Source organism: Mus pahari, chromosome 3, assembly GCF_900095145.1.
Source record: "Mus pahari chromosome 3, PAHARI_EIJ_v1.1, whole genome shotgun sequence".
Lineage (NCBI taxonomy): Eukaryota > Metazoa > Chordata > Mammalia > Rodentia > Muridae > Mus > Mus pahari.
In genome coordinates, this window is record NC_034592.1 from 108,865,394 (window position 1) to 108,884,980 (window position 19,587).

General features: G+C 44.7%; 1 protein-coding gene across 5 annotated transcripts in view; it reads right to left on the minus strand.

Moving 5' to 3' along the window:
- Positions 1–19,587, minus strand: part of Cep152 (centrosomal protein 152) — a 59,126-nt gene that overhangs the window by 18,627 nt on the left and 20,912 nt on the right. For all 5 annotated transcript variants that reach the window (XM_029536869.1, XM_029536866.1, XM_029536870.1 and 2 more), the window contains 10 exons: positions 19,107–19,198; positions 18,218–18,378; positions 11,791–11,989; positions 9,761–9,883; positions 9,115–9,224; positions 7,509–7,637; positions 7,231–7,357; positions 5,643–5,786; positions 3,016–3,285; positions 1,070–1,201 (listed from right to left, as the gene is read on the minus strand). In XM_029536869.1, coding sequence (XP_029392729.1) covers positions 1,070–1,201; positions 3,016–3,285; positions 5,643–5,786; positions 7,231–7,357; positions 7,509–7,637; positions 9,115–9,224; positions 9,761–9,883; positions 11,791–11,989; positions 18,218–18,378; positions 19,107–19,198 — 1,487 coding nt within the window. The remainder of the gene's footprint in view (positions 1–1,069; positions 1,202–3,015; positions 3,286–5,642; positions 5,787–7,230; positions 7,358–7,508; positions 7,638–9,114; positions 9,225–9,760; positions 9,884–11,790; positions 11,990–18,217; positions 18,379–19,106; positions 19,199–19,587) is intronic.

Consider the following 19,587-nt stretch of genomic DNA (forward strand, 5'->3'; position numbering starts at 1 on the left):
TCTCTGTGGCCGAGGACAACCTGAGCGACAGACCTCTCTCGTGCTGGACTTACAGCACGCACCGCCACACAGCTTCATTTTTCAGACCTAAAGTTCACCATGATACACAGGTGGTTAAAACTACTTTTCCCAAAGTGTTAGTGAGCTATCACAAGACCATTCACCATGGAGCAACTCACTGGTCATTCTCAGGTTTTCAAACGATTTGTTAAACATTTACTCCTCCTTGGGCCAGTCCCTTAAGCCTGTCTTTATGACTTGTGTTGTTGTGACTCAAGGCAGGTTTTGCTTGCAAATGCATTCTGTTGTGTGGACTACAATACCTTTTCCAGAACAGTAAAAAAAAGGTCTAGTCTTTTATTTTTCAAAATAAATTTTACAATTACTGGGTCGAACTTTAAAGTGAGTTTCAGCTTGCTTGCCCTTTGGCTGGAATTAGTTTAAGCCCCGTAAGTTAAGTTGGGGACAGGGCAGGTGGCTGAGAGTCTGGGGGACAGGGCATGGCTGTGAGTTTAGGGGACATGGCAGATGGCTTCGAGTCTAGGTGCTGAGATGTAGTGTCTTCCCTACAGTAAGACAAGAACAGATTCCATTGCTAAGGCTCAACGTGCAGTGTGATAAGTCAACACCAGGAGCTGGTGCACGTTCCAGAGCAGAGGTGGGAGGACTATGAAGATGGGAGGACAGAGGAGGTAGAAGGACAGTAGAGGGGATAGGATGGTGGAGATGGGTTCACAGTGGAGGGGGAGGATGGTGGAGGTGGGAACACAGTAGAGGTGAAACACAGCGGAGGTGGGAAGACAGTAGAGATGGGAGAACAGCAGAGGTGGAGCACAGTAGAGATGGGAACACAGTGGAGGTGGGAGGATGGTAGAAATGGAGCACAGTTGAGGTGGGAGGATGGTGGAGGTGGAGCACGGTGGTGGTAGGACGGTGGTGGTGGGAGGATGGTGGAGGTGGAGCACAGTGGAGGTGGAAGCACAGTGGAAGTGGACAGTTGAGGTGGAGCACAGCGGAGGTGGGAGGACGGTGGAAGTGGAACACAGTGACAGAACTGTGCAGCACTCACCCTATGGGCCACAGCCAGCTCCTGCTGCTTCGCCCACTCCTGCTGCTGTGCTCTGAGCAGAGCCTTGTACTCTGCAAGCATGGGCAGCTCCTGTATCCAGCGACTGCGGGCATTCTGCACAGCTGTTTCCACCTACAGGAGATGACAGGACAGAGGCACAGCAAGGGTCAGTTTTCACAGGGCATGTCCTCATACGTACTTTATATTGTATCTCCCTATGTTACAACTACACTGACTTTATACAAACAGTAAGCAGCAATGCTACTTTCTATATATACATTCTGCCCCCTGCAAACAGCCGAACAGGAAGAGGGCGTCCGAAGCTGAAGTGATGCAGTCATCAAAGGCTTCATACAGTGCTAGCTGCCATTTCCAACCAAGTTCTATTTCTCTTGGGAGAAAAAAGAAAGCGTTCCGGAGGGTCACCTAGTGCCAGCTGAATCAACCACTGTACCCACCACCTCCTCTTTGCTCATGCCCAACACCACGTGCACACATACACATATGCAAACCACCGCCATGAGCAGGAAGGTGTTTTTTGTTTTTAAGAGCCGAATATCTAGCACACATTGCTATCGTCAAGAATGAATGTGGACATAAGAATACACTTGACCCTTTAGGTCCAGACAAAAACTCTAAGCATGATGAACTTTAAGGGTGATCTGGTCATAATCTATCACCAATTACATGGACATAACTTATTAAATCTTTTTTTCTCCTTTTCCTTCCTTTCTCTCTCTCTCTCTCTCTCTCTCTCTCTCTCTCTCTTTCTTTTAAAACTGATATACACATACCAATGCAGAGCTGACACAAACACTTTACAATGAAAGTACTAATTGCACATGCATATAAACTCTAGGTGGTTAAGCTATGGCAAGAAGATAGTTCCTACAGAAATGTAAGTCCCTCTGGAGACATTTCCTCCAGACTGTTAGCTTTTCTTAGATTTCTTCACATGATCTAAAATTTCATATACTCCAAACAGACATTCTAAACACTTCACTAAGCAACATGTTCTTAACCTTGGTAAAGACTTCAGAAGATTGCTGGCCTGGGACTCACTATGTAGACCAGGCTGGCCTGGGACTCACTATGTAGACCAGGCTGGCCTGGGACTCACTATGTAGACCAGGATGGCTTGGGGACTCACTATGTAGACCAGGCTGGCCTGGAGACTCACTAAGTAGACCAGGCTGGCCTGGGACTCACTATGTAGACCAGGTTGGCCTGGGACGCACTACATAGGTCCCAGGTAGCCTCTTATTTAAAGTAAAAGATCTAAAATAATAAATACGTGGCAGATTTTTAAGACATTACCTGCCTTTTGCACTCGGCTCTGTCATGGATAAACAGTGCAGCTCTCAGGAGACTCACTGCACTAACTAACCTAGATATAAGAAAACAATCCTCTTTATCCCATTAACATGGGCTGTACTTTCCTAAGTATGTTGCTTAGAAAATGCTTCATCTGTGTTTAAAGTGAGGCTGTGAGAGTTCGAGGAGAAGGCAACTGCACCACTCTTGGCCACTGAAGGGAATGACAAAGCTCCACTCTGGGGCACACCTGCAGATCCAATTCTGCATAGATTTTAACACAAACACTGCTAAACAGCTTAATCTAAAATTACTATTAAAAATACATTAGTGGAATATTTTCAATAAAACTAGATGTGAAAAACTCTTAATTTGAATGTTAAAAACACCCCACACAGACACACACACCCATACACACACAGAAAACAAGCACTTTGAAAACTCAAAGAACACAGAAAAAGAGTTTTATAACAGAAATTTTAAAAAAAGCTTTAGAGATAACTGCAGTAGCTTTTCTAGTCTAGAAACACTAAAACATTTAAAATGTATAAGGCTACAATCCACTTCAAAGGCAGTATTTCCCAGATTTTCTTAAATCAGCAGTCCCAAACTCCACTGGTGGCCTCTGTCACCTTTTGTGCAATAGTCTCACAGTACTTGAGCTCCAACTCAACCTCGGGCTTCCTCAGAGCCTCCTTGGTAGTAAGTTCCTTCTCCTGCTGGACTTGGCGAGCCTGCTCCTCTGCCAGGACTGCTGCCTCTGCCTTAGACACGGTAGCAGGATAGGCCACCTGCTCGGTCTGGCTGCCACGGTCTGAGGTCGCCTTTCTCCGAGCCGCGAGACTGTCATTCAGTTTGGACTGCCATTCCTTTTCCAGCTGTTGAATGAGTTTTTGTCTGCTCTGTTTTTAGAAGCAATGAAAAGAAAAATACTGAATAAAGTAAAAACTAGAATTTCAGGTTACTCAAAAAAGCAACTACAGGTGCACTTAAAACCCTTAGAGGTGTGGAGACTAACACTGCTAACACTGTGGTACAATAGTTGTCACTGATAAAAGTTCATGTCCATAATCCCACATTTTAGGTGAGTTTAGAGCTTTGCACACTGAGCACATGTGTGCCACAGCCAATGGACGGACCTGATAAATAAATACGATACAGTAATTTTATGAGGGTTAAATATTTAGCCCACAGAAATTTCCAAGCAACAATTGAAAATTCCTCTTTGGCTTCACTTACAGAACAGAATCCACATAAAGACTTAATTATAGCATTAAGGGCAGACTACCTCAGGGTCAGTCAGTATGGGACCTAGAAACTCTGATTCTGCCACCATAGAGATGGCATGACAAAAAACTAACAAAATCCTTTGCTACGGAGTTTCACATCAATAGCCCTTTCCACAGAGCAAGCCCTGAGTAAACCCAATCAGCAAGGGCAAGGTAAGCAGTGTAAGGACAGGCACACTCACCTGAACACCCTGGAGCCTCACTCGCCTGAACACCCTGGAGCCTCACTCGCCTGAACACCCTGGAGCCTCACTCGCCTGAACACCCTGGAGCCTCACTCGCCTGACACCCGGGAGCCTCACTCGCCTGAACACCCTGGAGCCTCACTCGCTATAATCTAAGGTTTACCAAGCTGACAGCACCCACAAAGGAGGCATCACACAGAGAACTTCCTCATGATTGCAATGCGTGGGGGGGGGGGGGGGGGCTTCAATTAGTCTTAGGCAAAACTATAAAGTGGCAAGAATGGCCTTTCCTTTTTGTCTATTCCTTTCTACTAAATATCTGGAGTTCTAAACGTACTTTTTGGCTACCAAACAGAACAGCAAGCTCATAGGCAGAATCTAGCTTAAGCAAGCTAGAATTCTGGTTTTTTGTTTTGTTTCATTTCTAAGTGTTTAAGATCGTACTTTGGTCCTTAAATTTCTATGAAACCAGCCGAGTACAGTGGTGGCACACATGGAAGTGGAAGGCAGAGGCAGACGACCGGAGTCCACAGTCAGCTTGGTCCACATTGCAAGTTCCAGGACACAAAGTGTAACCTTCTCTCAAACAGAAGGCAGAGGAAACAAAGGAAAGAAAGATAGCACATGCTGGTGGGGGGGGGGGGGAGACGAAAGGGACACTGCTGGCAGGAATGTTAAACCCAGTCCAGCCACTGGGGAAGCCAGCACAGAGGGTCCTCAAAAACTAAAGCTACGAAAAGGCCCTGGCACATCACTCCTGGTGCTTATCCAAGGCAGCAGATGGCACAGACACTCACTCACGTGATACACTGCCTTGCTGCATACAACAGCTACCTATAGGCTTAACCTACATGTGGGCAGCAGGGTAAACTATAGGGAATGCAATTTACACATAACAGAGTCCCCCCAGTCATAATGAACCACCAAGTTAACAGCACTTGCAAGGAAGCAGATGTAGCTGAAGGTACTTACACCCAGCCAACCAAGTCAGTCTCAGAAAACACATCTCTCTCATCTGTCTTAGATTTCATAAAGATACATGACATCAAGTATATACAGGCAACATGGAGTACAAGTAAACCCACAGGGAAAAAAAGGAACCATGGGCTGGGGAAGGAGGGCAGGAAGCCGAGCCCGGGCAGGGCCTGGACGAGATGCTAAGCACATTCTCAGAACTGCATGAAAGCACACGCTACATTTTTAATTAAACAAATTAATTGTAATTAATTAATTTTTGCTGCTGAGCCTGCCCGTCACTTTTCTTCTAATCCCATGCATAAATTATTTATGTCTATACTTACATGGTTAGAGACATTGGCATAGACTTATTAGTCATTTCATAATAAGAAATTTAGACTATAGTTTCATTTCTAGGAATCATAGAAATATTCAAAAACAAACAAACAAAAAAAACATTGTGAATTTAGATAAAGATCATGGGTCATATTGAAGTCAAAGTGGCATAAAGGGTACCAACAGCTAGATTCTGAGACAGACAGACAGACAACCATCTACATACTTGCTAATTAATTTTAAGTCATATGTTCAGAAAGAATGGTCTGCAGTTATTAATACATATAGTGACCAGAAGCCAGGTGTGCTGTCTCAGTCCCTTAATCCCTGCATTCAAGAGGCAGTGGCAGGCAGATCTCTGTGAGTTTAAGGCCAGACTGGTCTACATGACAAGTTCCAGGCCAGCCAGGGCTGGAAAAATAAACACTGGCAAGAAGAGACTGTGAGCAGCCCCTTCCTTCCAGTTACCGCATGTGCTACAGCTAACGTCACCTCCTTCTCGGCCTGCTGTGCAGCTCCGGCAGCTTGCTCCTTCAGCCAGCCCTGCCTTTCCTTCTTCAGGGTTTCTTGGTACTTCTCTTCCAGTTCTAACTTCAGTTTACGTACATATTCTTCTCTGGCTTCCAAAAGCTGTCTCTGTGAATAAAGCTCAAGTAAGTATCTGTGTAGCACTAACAGTCACCAAGTGAAAATGTTTCAGTGTGGGTGGTAGTGGCAGGAAGATGAGTTCAAGGTCACTATTGGCTCCATAGCAGGTTCAAACCCAACCTGGGCTTCAGTGTAAGACTGCCTTTATAAAAACCAAAACAGCACATAGCATGGGCCCTGGTCCTGCACACAGCATGGGCCCTGGTCCTGCACACAGCATGGGCCCTGGTCCTGCACACAGCATGGGCCCTGGTCCTGCACACAGCATGGGCCCTGGTCCTGCATACAGCATGGGCCCTGGTCCTGCACACAGCATGGGCCTTGGTCCTGCACACAGCATGGGCCTTGGTCCTGCATGCTTCATAAATTCTGCATCCAGGCTGAGTTCTCTGCCTAACACTCAGATCAGTGACTCTCTCTCTCCCAAGTTTAATTTTTGTTTTGTTTTTTTCAGGACAGGGTTTCTCTGTATAGCCCTGGCTGTCCTGGAACTCACTCTGTAGACCAGGCTGGCCTCGAACTCAGAAATCTGCCTGCCTCTGCCTCCCAAGTGCTGGGATTAAAGGCATGTGCCCACCAAGCCCGGCTCCCAATTTTAATTTTTATACAGTCACTAAAAGCTAAGGTCTCATTTTGAAAGTAATTTTAAATCCTTTGTTACTCCTTGGTAGCCAACGCTAACTAAAACTGCTCCCTTTAACGTTCATCTTCCGCGGAGTGACATGTACCCACATAGCCTGCTTTCCGTCAGGCTGATCTACTGAAATACAGCCAAAATATTCTGTGACCTGAACACCTCATCTGCTCATCACCGCCCTCTGCGCATGGCAATACACTGCTTTGTAAGACACCTTACTCAAAATGTCTGGACAGAGTAGTTAGTTAGTACTCTGCACCTAGTGTCTAGCTTTGAAGCAGGTAGCTTTCAAACTGTGGTCTGCAGGCCGGTCCAAGCAAAGAGTAAGCCGTCCATCTCCAGAGGACAAAGCTGACCACTGCTTACCGTACACACACTCCTGGACAGATGGGTGAGACAAAGAACACCCTGCTTTCTCCAGCTCCCCTGAGAGCCAGTAGTCTATCTACTCGGAGTGCGACAGGTGTCGGGGGAAAGCCACTCACGGCACCCTGTGCAGTGGTCAGAGCCACTGACGGCTCACTGTGCAGCGCTCACAGCGGCTGACACTCTGTGCAGCACCAGTAAGCTATGTAGGGTCTCCTGGGCGAGCACAGGTAGCAAACAGATGAAAATGGAGGCGCCGTGAGGCTGAAGGGAGTGAACCTGTTTCAGTACTTTTTAACTGTGTGAGCTGGATTCACTTGATAAAACCAAATAGAAAGGAATCTATAAACACCTCTGCCACAGTTCCCCGGGGCAAGTACCTTAGTGTAAATGATGAGGCATGAGAGGGAACAGGTGGGAGCAGCCTACCTTCTGCTCCTGAGCCTTTTCCACGGTCTTCCTCAGAGTGGACTCCAGCTCATCCTTCTCTCTGCATACTTCCAGGTAACACTCCTGCACAGCAGCCATCTCCTTGTTCATCTTATCCAGGTCAGACCTTGACGACACAGAAATGGCAAGTAAGGGACTACACGCGCGTACACACATACAGACACACACACACACACACTCGAGCATGCACACAACTTCTGCATCACAGCCACTTCCTCCAAGTTACAGAGCAAACAGGCAGCAGAGGCCCCTCCTACCTGAGCTGTGACTGGGTTCCCTCGTAGACCTCATGGAGATGCTGCTTCTCCACAGCATGCTTTGCTAGAAGGCTCTCTCGGATCTGGGCCTTCATGGCTTCGTGGTGCTGCTGGTAAGTCCTCTCACACCTAGCAAGAGAGAGGCGCTAGAGCAATGAAACACCAGGGACAGAGTGAACTGGCCAACTGGCCAACTGGCCAGCCAGCCGGCCTGCCTGCCTGCCTGCCTGCCTTGGCTTTTCAAATATAATTAGGTCAGACTGCTTTCCCACAACCAAAACAAGAATTTAAACCCCATGGTCTTACAGGAATCTTTTCTTCATGTTTTTAAAAAAACTGGACACTTGAGTGTGAGGACATCCCAGTACTTCAAACACAATCATAATGGGTTAGCCTGGTGCTGCGTGTATTCAAATGCTAAATTCTGTACCCCAAGATCTGGTTGTTCTGAGATGAGCAGGTCCTCATGTATACCAGCTCTGTAAACCTTGCCCCTCAAGTTATTGATGATTGGTTAATAAAGATGCCTATAGCCTAGAGCTGGGCCTCATGTAAACCAGCTCTGTAAACCTTGCCCCTCAAGTTATCAGTGATTGGTTAATAAAGATGTCTATAGCCTAGAGCTGGGCAGAAGAGAGGCAGGCAGAGCTGAGGGTTCCCAGGCTTGGGGTCTCAGGGAGAGACTACCAGGAGGAAAGGGAAGGAAGAGGAAAAGCCATAGGGTAGGAGGGATGTGAGCACATGGCCATGAAGGCCAGTTGGATAGGGGTGGCCCAGGTAGAACACAGCAAGTGATATCTTAGGATTACTGACAGGGAAGTAGACAAAATAGCATAAGGGTAGATATCTCCCCAGCTCTAGTGCTTTAAGGTATCATAAATATGAAGGTTTTTATGTCTTTTATTTGGGAATTAAATTATCTAAGGTGGGGTAGAAACCCCCAAATAATATTTACTGCAGGGGCTGGTGAGATGGTTTACTGGTTAAGGGCACTGACTGCTCTTCCAGAAGTCCATGCTTGTGGACGTTGTACATCGTGGTGCGGAGCCTAGTGCGCACCACGATGTACAACGTCCACAAGCAGGGTTCAGCGGTTAAGGGCACTGACTGCTCTTCCAGAAGTCCAGAGTTCAATTCCCAGCAACCACATGGTGGCTCACAACCATCTGTAATGGGATCTGGTGCCCTCTTTTGTGTGTCTGAAGACAGCAACAGTGTACTCATATACATAAAATAAATAGTTCTTTAGATAAAAATATTTACTGCAACACAGACTAGTTTGTCTATGCCAAGGGCTGTTGTTGATAAAGAAATCATTCTTTAATTGAACTAACTGAAAAATAGTTCCCAAATTCAAATCATATATATCTAATACACAGAGATCTGCAGAATCCATCTTACAAGTCATCTTCCAATGTGCTGTTTACACATTTATAACTCAATATTTGGAAGTAAAAACCCCTCCCTGTGTCCCAGTTGAGCCTTTGGAAGCGGTTCTAGTATTTCTGTGAAGCAGTTGTGAAGAGTTAGTTAGCCCACCACAGAACACTGTCTCCATGCTCCATGTTATACTCCAGGAGAAAAGAATGGCGATACAAGAACTCACCTATCCACAGCTTCCTGCTTATCGTGGTCAAACTCCTGCACCATCTGTCTCATCTGATTACACAAGTCTTGGTTTGTACTTCTCAGTTTTTCTTCAGCCTCTTTAAGTTCCTAGACATAGAATAATGGATTACAGGAAAGAAACACACTTGCATTCATCAGTCTGACCTCTCAACACCCGGGGCCTCACAACATCATCTGATACAATCTCTCATAATTCTACACCTTAGAAAGAGATATATTTCTGTGTAAACAGCATCTTAAACAGGAGTAAACAAAATCTTGTTTTTGTTTTGAAATGTATTAAATAGAAATATTTAAGCAGAGAAGTATTAGCTGACTGATACCTTAAAATAAGTCTTAGAATTCAATAACTATCATCTAAGCAAACAAGGTTTTACATCTTGGTCAAGAGCTGGCTAAGAAGAAGAACAAATCTATTGGCCGGGTTACCACATGAAATAGGAACTGGTTAACCTTCTAATAAAAGCACTACCCAAGCACTGGTAAGGGAAAACGGCTGGAACCCACAAGGACTTCCCACACACGTCCACCAACTAACATTGCCTGTGTCTGTTACATACATCTGAGTTACCTTCATATTCAATAAGGCCATGAAAATTCTCACTAAATGCCAGGTCATTCACCTGATTCTGTTGTTGTAAAACTTGAACTTCGTTTTTCAGTCGCAGAATATCTTCTCTGTTAATTGCCTCAGAAGAATCAAGCCATAACTGATTAGTTGTTTTTTCAGAGGTATCTGGTTTAGTCTGAAAGTTTAAAATGGTTTTAAGTTTAAAACAAACAAACAAAAAGCAAAACAAAAACTATATACACACACACTCACTTTAAAACAATTTCTTTAGGAAAAGGTGTTTAACAGATAATTTCTAATCTCTACCACGTAGTAGCCTGGAAATACCACAAAACAGTATGCTTTGATTGTTTGTTTTGTTTGAGACAGTGTCTCACTATGTAGTTCTGGACCAAGCTGGCCTGAAACTCAGTTTCTGCCTCTTGGCAGAAACCTGCCTTTGCCTCTCAAGCGCTGGGATTAAAGTTGTGTACTACCACAGCCAGCTTAATTTTTAATAGAAACAAATTTTTAAATGTAGATGATGCTCCAAAGTACTACAATTATATGTGGCTCCACATAACCAAACTTTTAAATATTCATCTATGCCTTATAGTTCTATTATCAGTAAATTCCACAAAATCTCACATATCTTTCCAAAAACAAAAATGAATAACTGCCGTGGTGGCGCACGCCTTTAATCCCAGCACTCGGGAGGCAAAGGCAGGCGATTTCTGAGTTCGAGGCCAGCCTGGTCTACAAAGTGAGTTCCAGGACAGCCAGGGCTATACAGAGAAACCTTGTCTCAAAAAAACCAAAAAATAAAAAAATAAAAAATGAATAACTATTCTCTCTCTCCATAGACCTCCCAAGGCATCCCAAACGTGTTCTAACTTTACAGACTAATTCAAAGTTCTATTATAAAGATCTGGGAAAGAAAGTCCATGCAGTGTTTGAAAGTCAATCACTCATTATATAATACAGTCCAAATTAGAATGTTTAACAAAACAAACCAGCCTTCTGGCTTTTACACTACCAGAAGATGCTATGCAGGATGCTGGGGGTGGGGGGTGAGAGGAAGTCAACAGTCTCACTCAGCTATGCTGGGAACTACGATACTGATTCGTATGCTAAGAGACAGATGCCCATGTGTGGCACAAATGTCATGGGTGTAACCAAGTTTTCTTTTAATATCACAAAAATTGGTACCTCAGAACATCTCAGATGTTTTGACAGGATTTGTTAATGATCAGGACTCTCAGCATAAGAACCAGGAGATACAAAAGCAATAGATTAAAACTTCCTTCCGGAGAAAAGGACTATACTCCCTGCATTCCTTTCAACCTTCCGCTTTATCCGCTTAATTACCAATTCATTTCTGCATTATTTTTCTTGACAGTACAAATGGTCAGTTTGTCAAAGAAAAAGGCTGCTCTCAAGCTCTGATGGCAGGAGCTTCCAGCAATAACTCTGACCCTATCAGTCATATAGTGTAACTTCATTTCCTAAGAACGACTGTGAAACCTCAGATTGCCACATTATCCTTGAAGATGTCAGCTAAAGAACACTGAAGTGGATGTCAGACACTGGGCGTGGGAGCACACTCCCACAATCTCAGTGCTCGGGGCAGAAGATTACAAACTGAAGGCTAGCCGGGATTACAGAGTAAAACCATCACTGAACTTAAAAGACATCTCAGAAGTAAGTACCAACCAGTGCTCTCTACTCCATTTCCTCACTGAGACCAACTGTTGTAAGAACAGAACAGAGAGTGCTCAGGGGCAGAGCGTCTAAGGGACCTCACTGGAGATGCTTATTAACAGGGTTTCAAAGCATGGCTGTTTGAACCAAACCTGACAAAAGGCACATACTCTCTACAAAGTCCTCCTTTCATTCGTGAACAAAGAATTTAACCTAACTGGCATCTCATTTACTAGGTGCCTAGAACAAGCCAACAAACATCCTATCTATCAGGTGGCTTTTTTCCCTGTAAGCTTTACTTCTAAGAGTCAAATCAACCCTAAGAAACCAAAAACGTAACTTACATCTATAAAGCTCATGTCTCAAGGGGGCTTCTTACGTGTACAGGCTGCAGGGCCTCACCTCCATGTCTCTGTCACCATCCTTGGATTGCTGGAAAGCTTCCATTGTCTCCTGGCAGTTTCTGAGATTGCTCTGCAGCTGAGACACCAGATGACGCTTCACGGAGTTGCTAGTCAGCAAGCGCTGAACTTGCGTTTTCAGCTTCAGGATAAGATCATCCTTCGAAGGCTCTTCATCTGGGGACTCCTGCTGTGTGACCCTGATGGGGAAACTGTCAGTTTAGCATAAAATCAAGAAACAAATCAAAGATCCATAAAGCCCTAACCACATGTGGTCATGGTTTCTATCCCTCTACAGTCACAGCATTTTGAACTAAGTTTCTTTTTTAACATTTTGTTTCTTTGTTTCCTGTGCCTCACACAGGTTAGGCAAGCATTCTAACACTGAGCTAAACTCTGCTAAAGGATTTGGAACCTGGGGGCTGGAGAGATGAATTGATGATGAAGAGCACTTGCTGCTCTTTCAGAAGACCTAGATCCAATTCTCAGTACCCACGTGGGGGCTCACAACCATGAGTAACTCCAGGGGCTCTGATGCCCTCTTCTGGCCGTCAAGGTCACCAGACACTCATACAGAGCACATACAAACATACAGACAGGACACTAATACACATAAAACAAAAATAAATAAGTTAGAACTTGGTCATACACAAGGATATCACCTTTGCAAAAGCAAGTCCATCCCTCAGATGGCATGTCCCCCCCCCCAGATGGCATGTTCCCCCTCAGATGGCATGTTCCCCCTCAGATGGCATGCTCCCCCTTGGTGGCACGCTCCCCCTGGGTCTTTCTGCCTAGAACAAGCAGTTTAACTCTGACACAGCTCACACATGTGATTTTTGGTATGTGTCATACTAATATTGAACAAGGTGATACAGATATTAGGAAGAAAAAATAGCGGCATCAGCTATCCTAACTAGCAACTCTCTTCTCTCTTCCAGCTGACCGACCCAAAAGCCTGGGTGGGCTGCGGCAACCTCCAGGAAACTGAAACAAAAAACAAGCTTCTCTCAACTCCCCTCCCCCTCATCTCTCTGTCCCTCCCCCTTCTCTGCAGTAGCAGGGACAGAACCTAGTGGCCTTGTGCAGGCTGCCCAGGTGCTCTGCTGCTGAGCTGTGTCCCAGTCTCGAAACTCAACTCTATTTTCAATAAAGTTAAGGTTTAGAATAAGATTCTAATTTTTTTAAAAAATCATTTTTTTATTATTATTATTATTACTATTATTATTATTATTATTATTATTATTATTATTATTATTAGTGTGTGTGTGTGTGTGTGTGTGTGTGTGTGTGCATGTGTGTGTGTGTGTGATATGATAGGACCTCTGCCCTCATAAACTCTCAGCAGCTGTGATGGCCTGTAAAGACCTGCACAACCAAGCCACAAAGCCACCTACAGTTTGTCCTGCCTGCAGTGTCTTAGGACTGGAGCCTAGCATTATCATCAGAGACCAAAGAGACTCCATCCAGCAACTGATGTGAGCAGATGCAGCCCCACAGCCAAACATTAGGCAGAGTTTAGGGGGTCCTGTGGAGTGGGAGGAAGGATTGGAGGAACTAGAAGGGTCAGAAACACTGGAAGAACATGGCTCACAGAATCAACCGACCAGGACCCAAGGGGCCTCGCAGCGATCAGGGAGCCTGTAAGAATCTGGCCTAGGTCCTCTACATAGATGTTATGGCTGTGTAACTTGGTGCTCTTGTGGGATTTCTAACAGTGGGAGCCACAGCTGTCTGACTGTGGGACCCTTTTATTACTGAGTTGCCTGGTCCAGTCTTGATGTGATGGTATGTGCCTGGTCTTATTGTGGCTTGTTATACCATGCTTGGCTGGCATCCCCGGGAGGCCTGGTCTTTTCTGAGAGGTGGTGGTGGTGGGGGTGTACCTAGGAGAGAGGGGAGGTAGAGTAAGAAACTGGGGGGGGGGGGGGTGAGAGGGAGAGTAAATTGCAGTCATGACGTAATATGTAAGAGAAGAATAAAAAAGAAAAAAGACAGAAAGTTAGGTGGATATGAAGTGAGGGTAGATCAGGGAAAAGATAGGGAAGGAGTGAGGAGACATACAATCAAAATACATTTGTATGCATATGTGAAATTCTCAACAAAAAGAAACAAAACAAACAAACAAACAAGTATGTTATAAATGAAAAAAAAGAAAAGACTTGCTCGGGATCAAATGAGTCACCATTGCAGCAGGGAGAACCCCGGGTGCTTCTCAAGTCCCCGCTCTCAGCTCAGTTGCTGCTGGCTGCTCGGGAACGAGTCGGTTTTCTTTAAGGGCATGGGTCCTGGTAGGCCCATGCTTCAGTGGACAGCCCTACACCCTTGAATAGATTGCCAATACAAATGGGACTTAATATTTAAAACAAACACGCGCATGCACACACACACCCCAGGACATCAAGTGGGAGTGGACCTCGGAAGCAGTAGGCAGACAGACAGGGTCACAAGACGTTCCATGCAAGCGCAAAACTCTCAATTAGTAAAAGCGTCTCTTTTCTCTTCATTGAAAACAGTCATATACGTTTCTAAACAACACTTTCCTAGTGGCTAATATGTACTTTAAAGTCACAGACATTGGGTAAAAACTAAAGACAGTCAGGGACACCTCAGACATGAGTGATAGTGTAAATTTACTAGTTCATTAATTGTAAGAATTAATACAAAATGTTAACAGGGAGCACCACAGGAGCTGAGCATCCAGAAATATGTAAAATATAAATCTCTCTAAAGGAGAAAAATCTATCTAAAGAAGAAATAACGATATCTGGGTTAAAGTGTTTACTCCTGGAATTGAAAGATTTTAGATGATTTTAAATGAAATGTTAGGTCCATCTTTCCTTTCTGCTAGGTGCCCGCTGCCTGCTGTTGAAATGGGCAAGTTCATGAAACCTGGGAAAGTGGTATGGTCCTGGCTGGACACTGCTCTGGACACAAAGCCATCGTGAAGAACATTGACGATGGCACCTCAGACCTGCCTTACAGCCGTGCCCTGGTGGCTGGAATTGACTGCTGTCCTCGAAAAGTGACAGCTGCCATGGGCAAGCCATCCAAGATCAAGTCCTTTGTGAAGGTTTACAACCACCCCATGCCCACAAGGTACTCTGGATATCCCCTTGAACAAGACTGTCGCCAGTGAGGGTGTGTGCAGAGACCCAGCTCTGAAACGCAAGGCCAGGCGGGAGGCCAAGGTCGAGTCTGAGGAGCGAGTGACAGGGAAGAGCAAATGGTTTTCCAGAAGCTTCGCTTTTAGGTATATTTTTGTTTTTGTCATTAAAAATTAAGATAAATCAATCAATAAATGAATTGTTTTGTTAGGACATTGTACATGTATGAAGAAAGGGTGAACAAACCATTAGGTAAATTTATTTTTAACAATATAATTAGAACTCCTTAGGATGGATATATTATATATATAAATAAATAACTATATAAATGTAGTCTCTGTGTATGTTTGCATATATAAATCCTCGCCTATTTAAATCACTTCCATTTTTACAGAAATAGAAATCATAATTATAACAGATATAGCTATGTAAGAATCAAACTACCTAACAAAGTATTCCGCTATGGGATGTGCTAAAGTGTGAGCACTCGGTGTGAGTAAACTGTGTTTACTCAGCTAGCAAACGAGCCCTCCCTATCCCTCCTCTACTGTACACAGGCCACTGGAATAACACACTCTGTACTCCTAGAGAAAGCCAAGTCAAAGAGCAGAGAAAGTGCTTGTGCAATAATTTCTCCCCTTCCTTGACAGGAGAGAACGGCAGAGCGGTGACCACTCCGCCGGAGGATCGCAGCACCCTACAGAGATGCTTTCCCTGAAACCCAAATAAACTACAGTCCCTTATGAAGCCTGCTGAGAAGACCAAAGGAAAAAGGCATTCCACTTGTTAAATGTTTATTATTTGAGCTTAGCGGCCAACTATAATAGTAGAGAGAGGAAGCTGTCTGTAAGCTGTGTACAGACTTAGCTACTCCAATTCCATTAAATAGAACACTGATGGTAAACCACCTGAGTAGGCAGTAGCCTGAGGGCGTGGTGGTTGGTAGTAAAAGCTGAGAGCCACTCATACATACCTGGGTCAGTGATTTGAAAGCAGTTCAAGTTAAGAAATCACTAACTCACACTGGGAATTTTCGCTTCCTTTTCTTCAACAAATCAGTTTCACTCAAAAAAAAGCACAAATTTCTTCTTTCCTATGTCCTGTAAACTTGATATAAGAATGCTTCTCAAAGACAGATGATCAACTATTAACACTGGCAGGCAGGTGAGAGGATTTAAGCTACATGTGTCCTCTGGAGGCTGCATTTGTCGGATGGTTTGTCCAGAACTCTCAGCAACTCCCCACTCTGACTGGAGATGCCCCAGGCCCCAGCTGGGCGGCTCAGTCCCTCTGGAGTGAAAAGCCTCTGGTCTAGCAGGTACAGGAACACACTTCAGAATTGCTACACTGTAGCTACCAATGCTTTGTAAAAAAAAATGAACAGAGTAGCCAGGCACAGCCTGCATCCAATAATCCTAGTGCTTGGCAGTCCAGGACAAGACTGTGCATTTGAGGCCAACCTGGGATACACAGCCATATCTTACCTCAAGGAACAAACCAACCCCCAAAAAGTACAAGACGTAGGATGAGCTTTAATGGATACAGACAAAGTGTGTCTATTGAAAGAGATCAACATGAACACATTCATCACTCTGTTCTAAAGCCACCCACAATACAAACTAAAATAACTGGAGGAAAACACTTTTTAATGAACTATATCTTTAATCTCCAACATAAGAGAGATAAAGAAGAGTGAGATCTGAAGTAGAAAGGCTTGACAGATGTGAACAAACAGAAGAATAGGCTGGGCCTAGAGAGTTTAGTGGCACCAGTGACACCTGAGCCAAGTGGTTCACCTCTCTACACACCAGTAAAGCCAACATCTGTCACAAGACTGAGAACCAAAATGCTTTATAAAACATATGAGAGTGCTGCAGGGGCAGGTCCCTAACACTGAGAGGCAAAGCCATGGCAAGCGGTTTGTATCTGAAGCCTGGGCTCTTTCACTAGGCTCTGAGAAGTCATTTGGCAGTGACAAAAGGGAAGCATTCCCAACCAAGTGTGTTTTCAAATGGTCACATAAACTGTAAATTGTGGGTACCCAAGCATAAAAACAATAGAAAAAAAAAAAATATATATATATATATATTGCATTCACCAATCATAGTGAAAGCCTTTGTTCAATATCATGTAGTTGGGTTAAAATACTCATACTGAGAGCCACTTTGCCATTGCTTGGCCTTCCACACTTCTCTCTCAGCTCTTAAGGCTGAACTGACAGGAGTCCCCTCCACTTCATCTCAGCCACAGTGGCCTACATTTGTCAACCAGGTAATTATGGGATGAAAAGAAACCTTGGTCAACACGGCCCTAGGTAAGAGCCTGAGGATCACTCCCACCAAAACGCCTCCGTCTAGCTCTGCTCCCTCTTCCTTGCTTTCTTCCAGGCAGAGCTGTTAATTGTAGCAGCAGGAGCCCCGGAGGCAGACACTCAGGCAAACAAACGGAGCCTCACTAAGCTAAAGAAGAGCAGCTTCCTTTGTGGGATCATCTCATGACTTTAGATTCCAACCAACTAAACCTCACTTTACTGCTCTAATCTGCAATGGCAGTGTTAAAAGAGACTTCCCAAAGTCACATACGCAAGATTCCTAAAGTCACATATGCAAGAGAGCTACTTTTAACCCATAAGGCTAACATTAAAAACAGGCATTCACCTCAATGGTTCAAACACATACATAGTCGTGTGTGTGAGTGTGAGTGTGTGTGAGTGTATGTGTGTAATGTGAGTGTGTGTGTGTGTGTGTGTGTGTGTAATATGTGTGTGATGTGTACACATGTATGCAAACAGGTGTGCGCCCACACTTGTACATCAGGTGCCCTCTTCTGGCACACTCCACTTCAGTCCCAGACCCAAAGCCTCTTCCTGAACCTGGAGCTAGGCTGGTGACCAGCAATTCTCAGCTATTCTCCTGCCTCAGCCTCCCACAATGCTGAGAGTATAGGTGCACTCAGCTATGACTACCTTTTTATGTAGGGGCTGGGGATTTGAACTCGGGTCCTTATGCCTGCATAGCAACCTCTCTTCCCCACTAAGTCAGCTCCCTGGCCCCATAACCTATATATTTTAATTATATAAACTCCTTCCTAGCTTTCTATAACCAGCCCCTATCTGCATGATGAGGGCTACAAGCAAAGTATTAATACTTCAGATTTTTGTTCATTTGGATTTCAGGCATTTATATTTCATTAAGAATGTCTAAACCACACTGCCCCCTTAATTGGGGTCTTTTTCTTATGGATGGTGCCATCAGTGTCCTATACCTCCATCACCAGCTTTATTAACATAAAGGCATCTATAGTAACCTATTCACACAGTACCTGTTAGCTTTGGATGGTTTCCAGTTGACGTTTTTAATGCCCAAGTCCACACATGATTCAGTGAGCTCTATACTCAGGTCCCCTGAGTCACCTGGAAGGACTCCGAGTTCTGCAGCAGATTCATAGAGCGAAATCTCATCTTTAAGCTCTGTTAATTCCTCCTAGAACAAAATATCAAAAGTAACTTTCACTGTTTTCCTGAATACAAAATCAGTCATTCTACATTTCAAACCTCATTTTGATGATCAGTAAGAATGCAGAAAAGCCTCGTGAAATACATTCTTAACATTCATTCTAAGTAAGCTCATAAAGGTCAGCTGCTGCTATATTTTCAAATGAATATATTTTCAAATGAATGAGGAAGCAAAGGCAGGCGGTTCTCTCTGTGGCTCTCTTATTTACAAAACCCCTTAGCTGAGAAGCCTCTGGTTCTGGCCTCACTATAGAAGAAGACAAAACAGACAGCTCAGCCAAGAGCATGCTATGATCTACCTGCCAAAAGCATTGCATACTCTGCCTGCAGGAGTGTGCTATGCTCTGCCTGCAGGAGTGTGCTATGCTCTGCCTGCAGGAGTGTGTGTGCTATGCTCTGCCTGCAGGAGTGTGCTATGCTCTGCCTGCAGGAGTGTGCTATGCTCTGCCTGCAGGAGTGTGCTATGCTCTGCCTGCAGGACTGTGCAGAGGAGGAGGCAGAGGCCTGGCTCTGCGGTTCATCAGAACTGGGCTAGGACACCCAGGCCTAACTGACAGTGGTGTCGGCGAGATCCTGAAAAACTTCCCTGGCTGGTCTGAAGATGGTCTACGCCACTCTTACCACAGGGAAACCTAAGGTTCAAAAACGGTACGATAGACAGTATTTCCTGAGTCTCCCCTAAGAGACAGTACTCACTTGCAAAGCCTTATTCATGCTCTCACTTAGGACGTGGGCCTTCTGAGCTTGCTGCAACTGTAGCTGTAGCTGAGCCACCTCCTGCACAGAGCCTGCAAGAGAGACATAGGGTATGTCGCTGAAAGGAGGTTCATGTCTACAGGCCTGAGAGCCACCACAATCTGACGTGGAGTCTGCTTCATTGTTATGATTCTAGGGCCATACGGATAGGTAGCCATGGGAGCCATCAAAGACCTATGTGTCTGAGCTCCAGTCCTACAGGAGCTCAAGGTCCTGGACTCTGTAAGTCTGGTCACCACTGCTGCATCTACAGAACACAGCAGCCCAGGAGTCATCCAGTGGGGACATAGGTTCCAGTCACAGAAGCCAGGAAAGCCCTACCCTACCATTTCTGCCCTGCAATTAAACTGTATTTTGCTGCTTTGTAAACTGCTTTTACTTCCAACATGTCCATCCCACATATAAAACTACTACTCTTTGA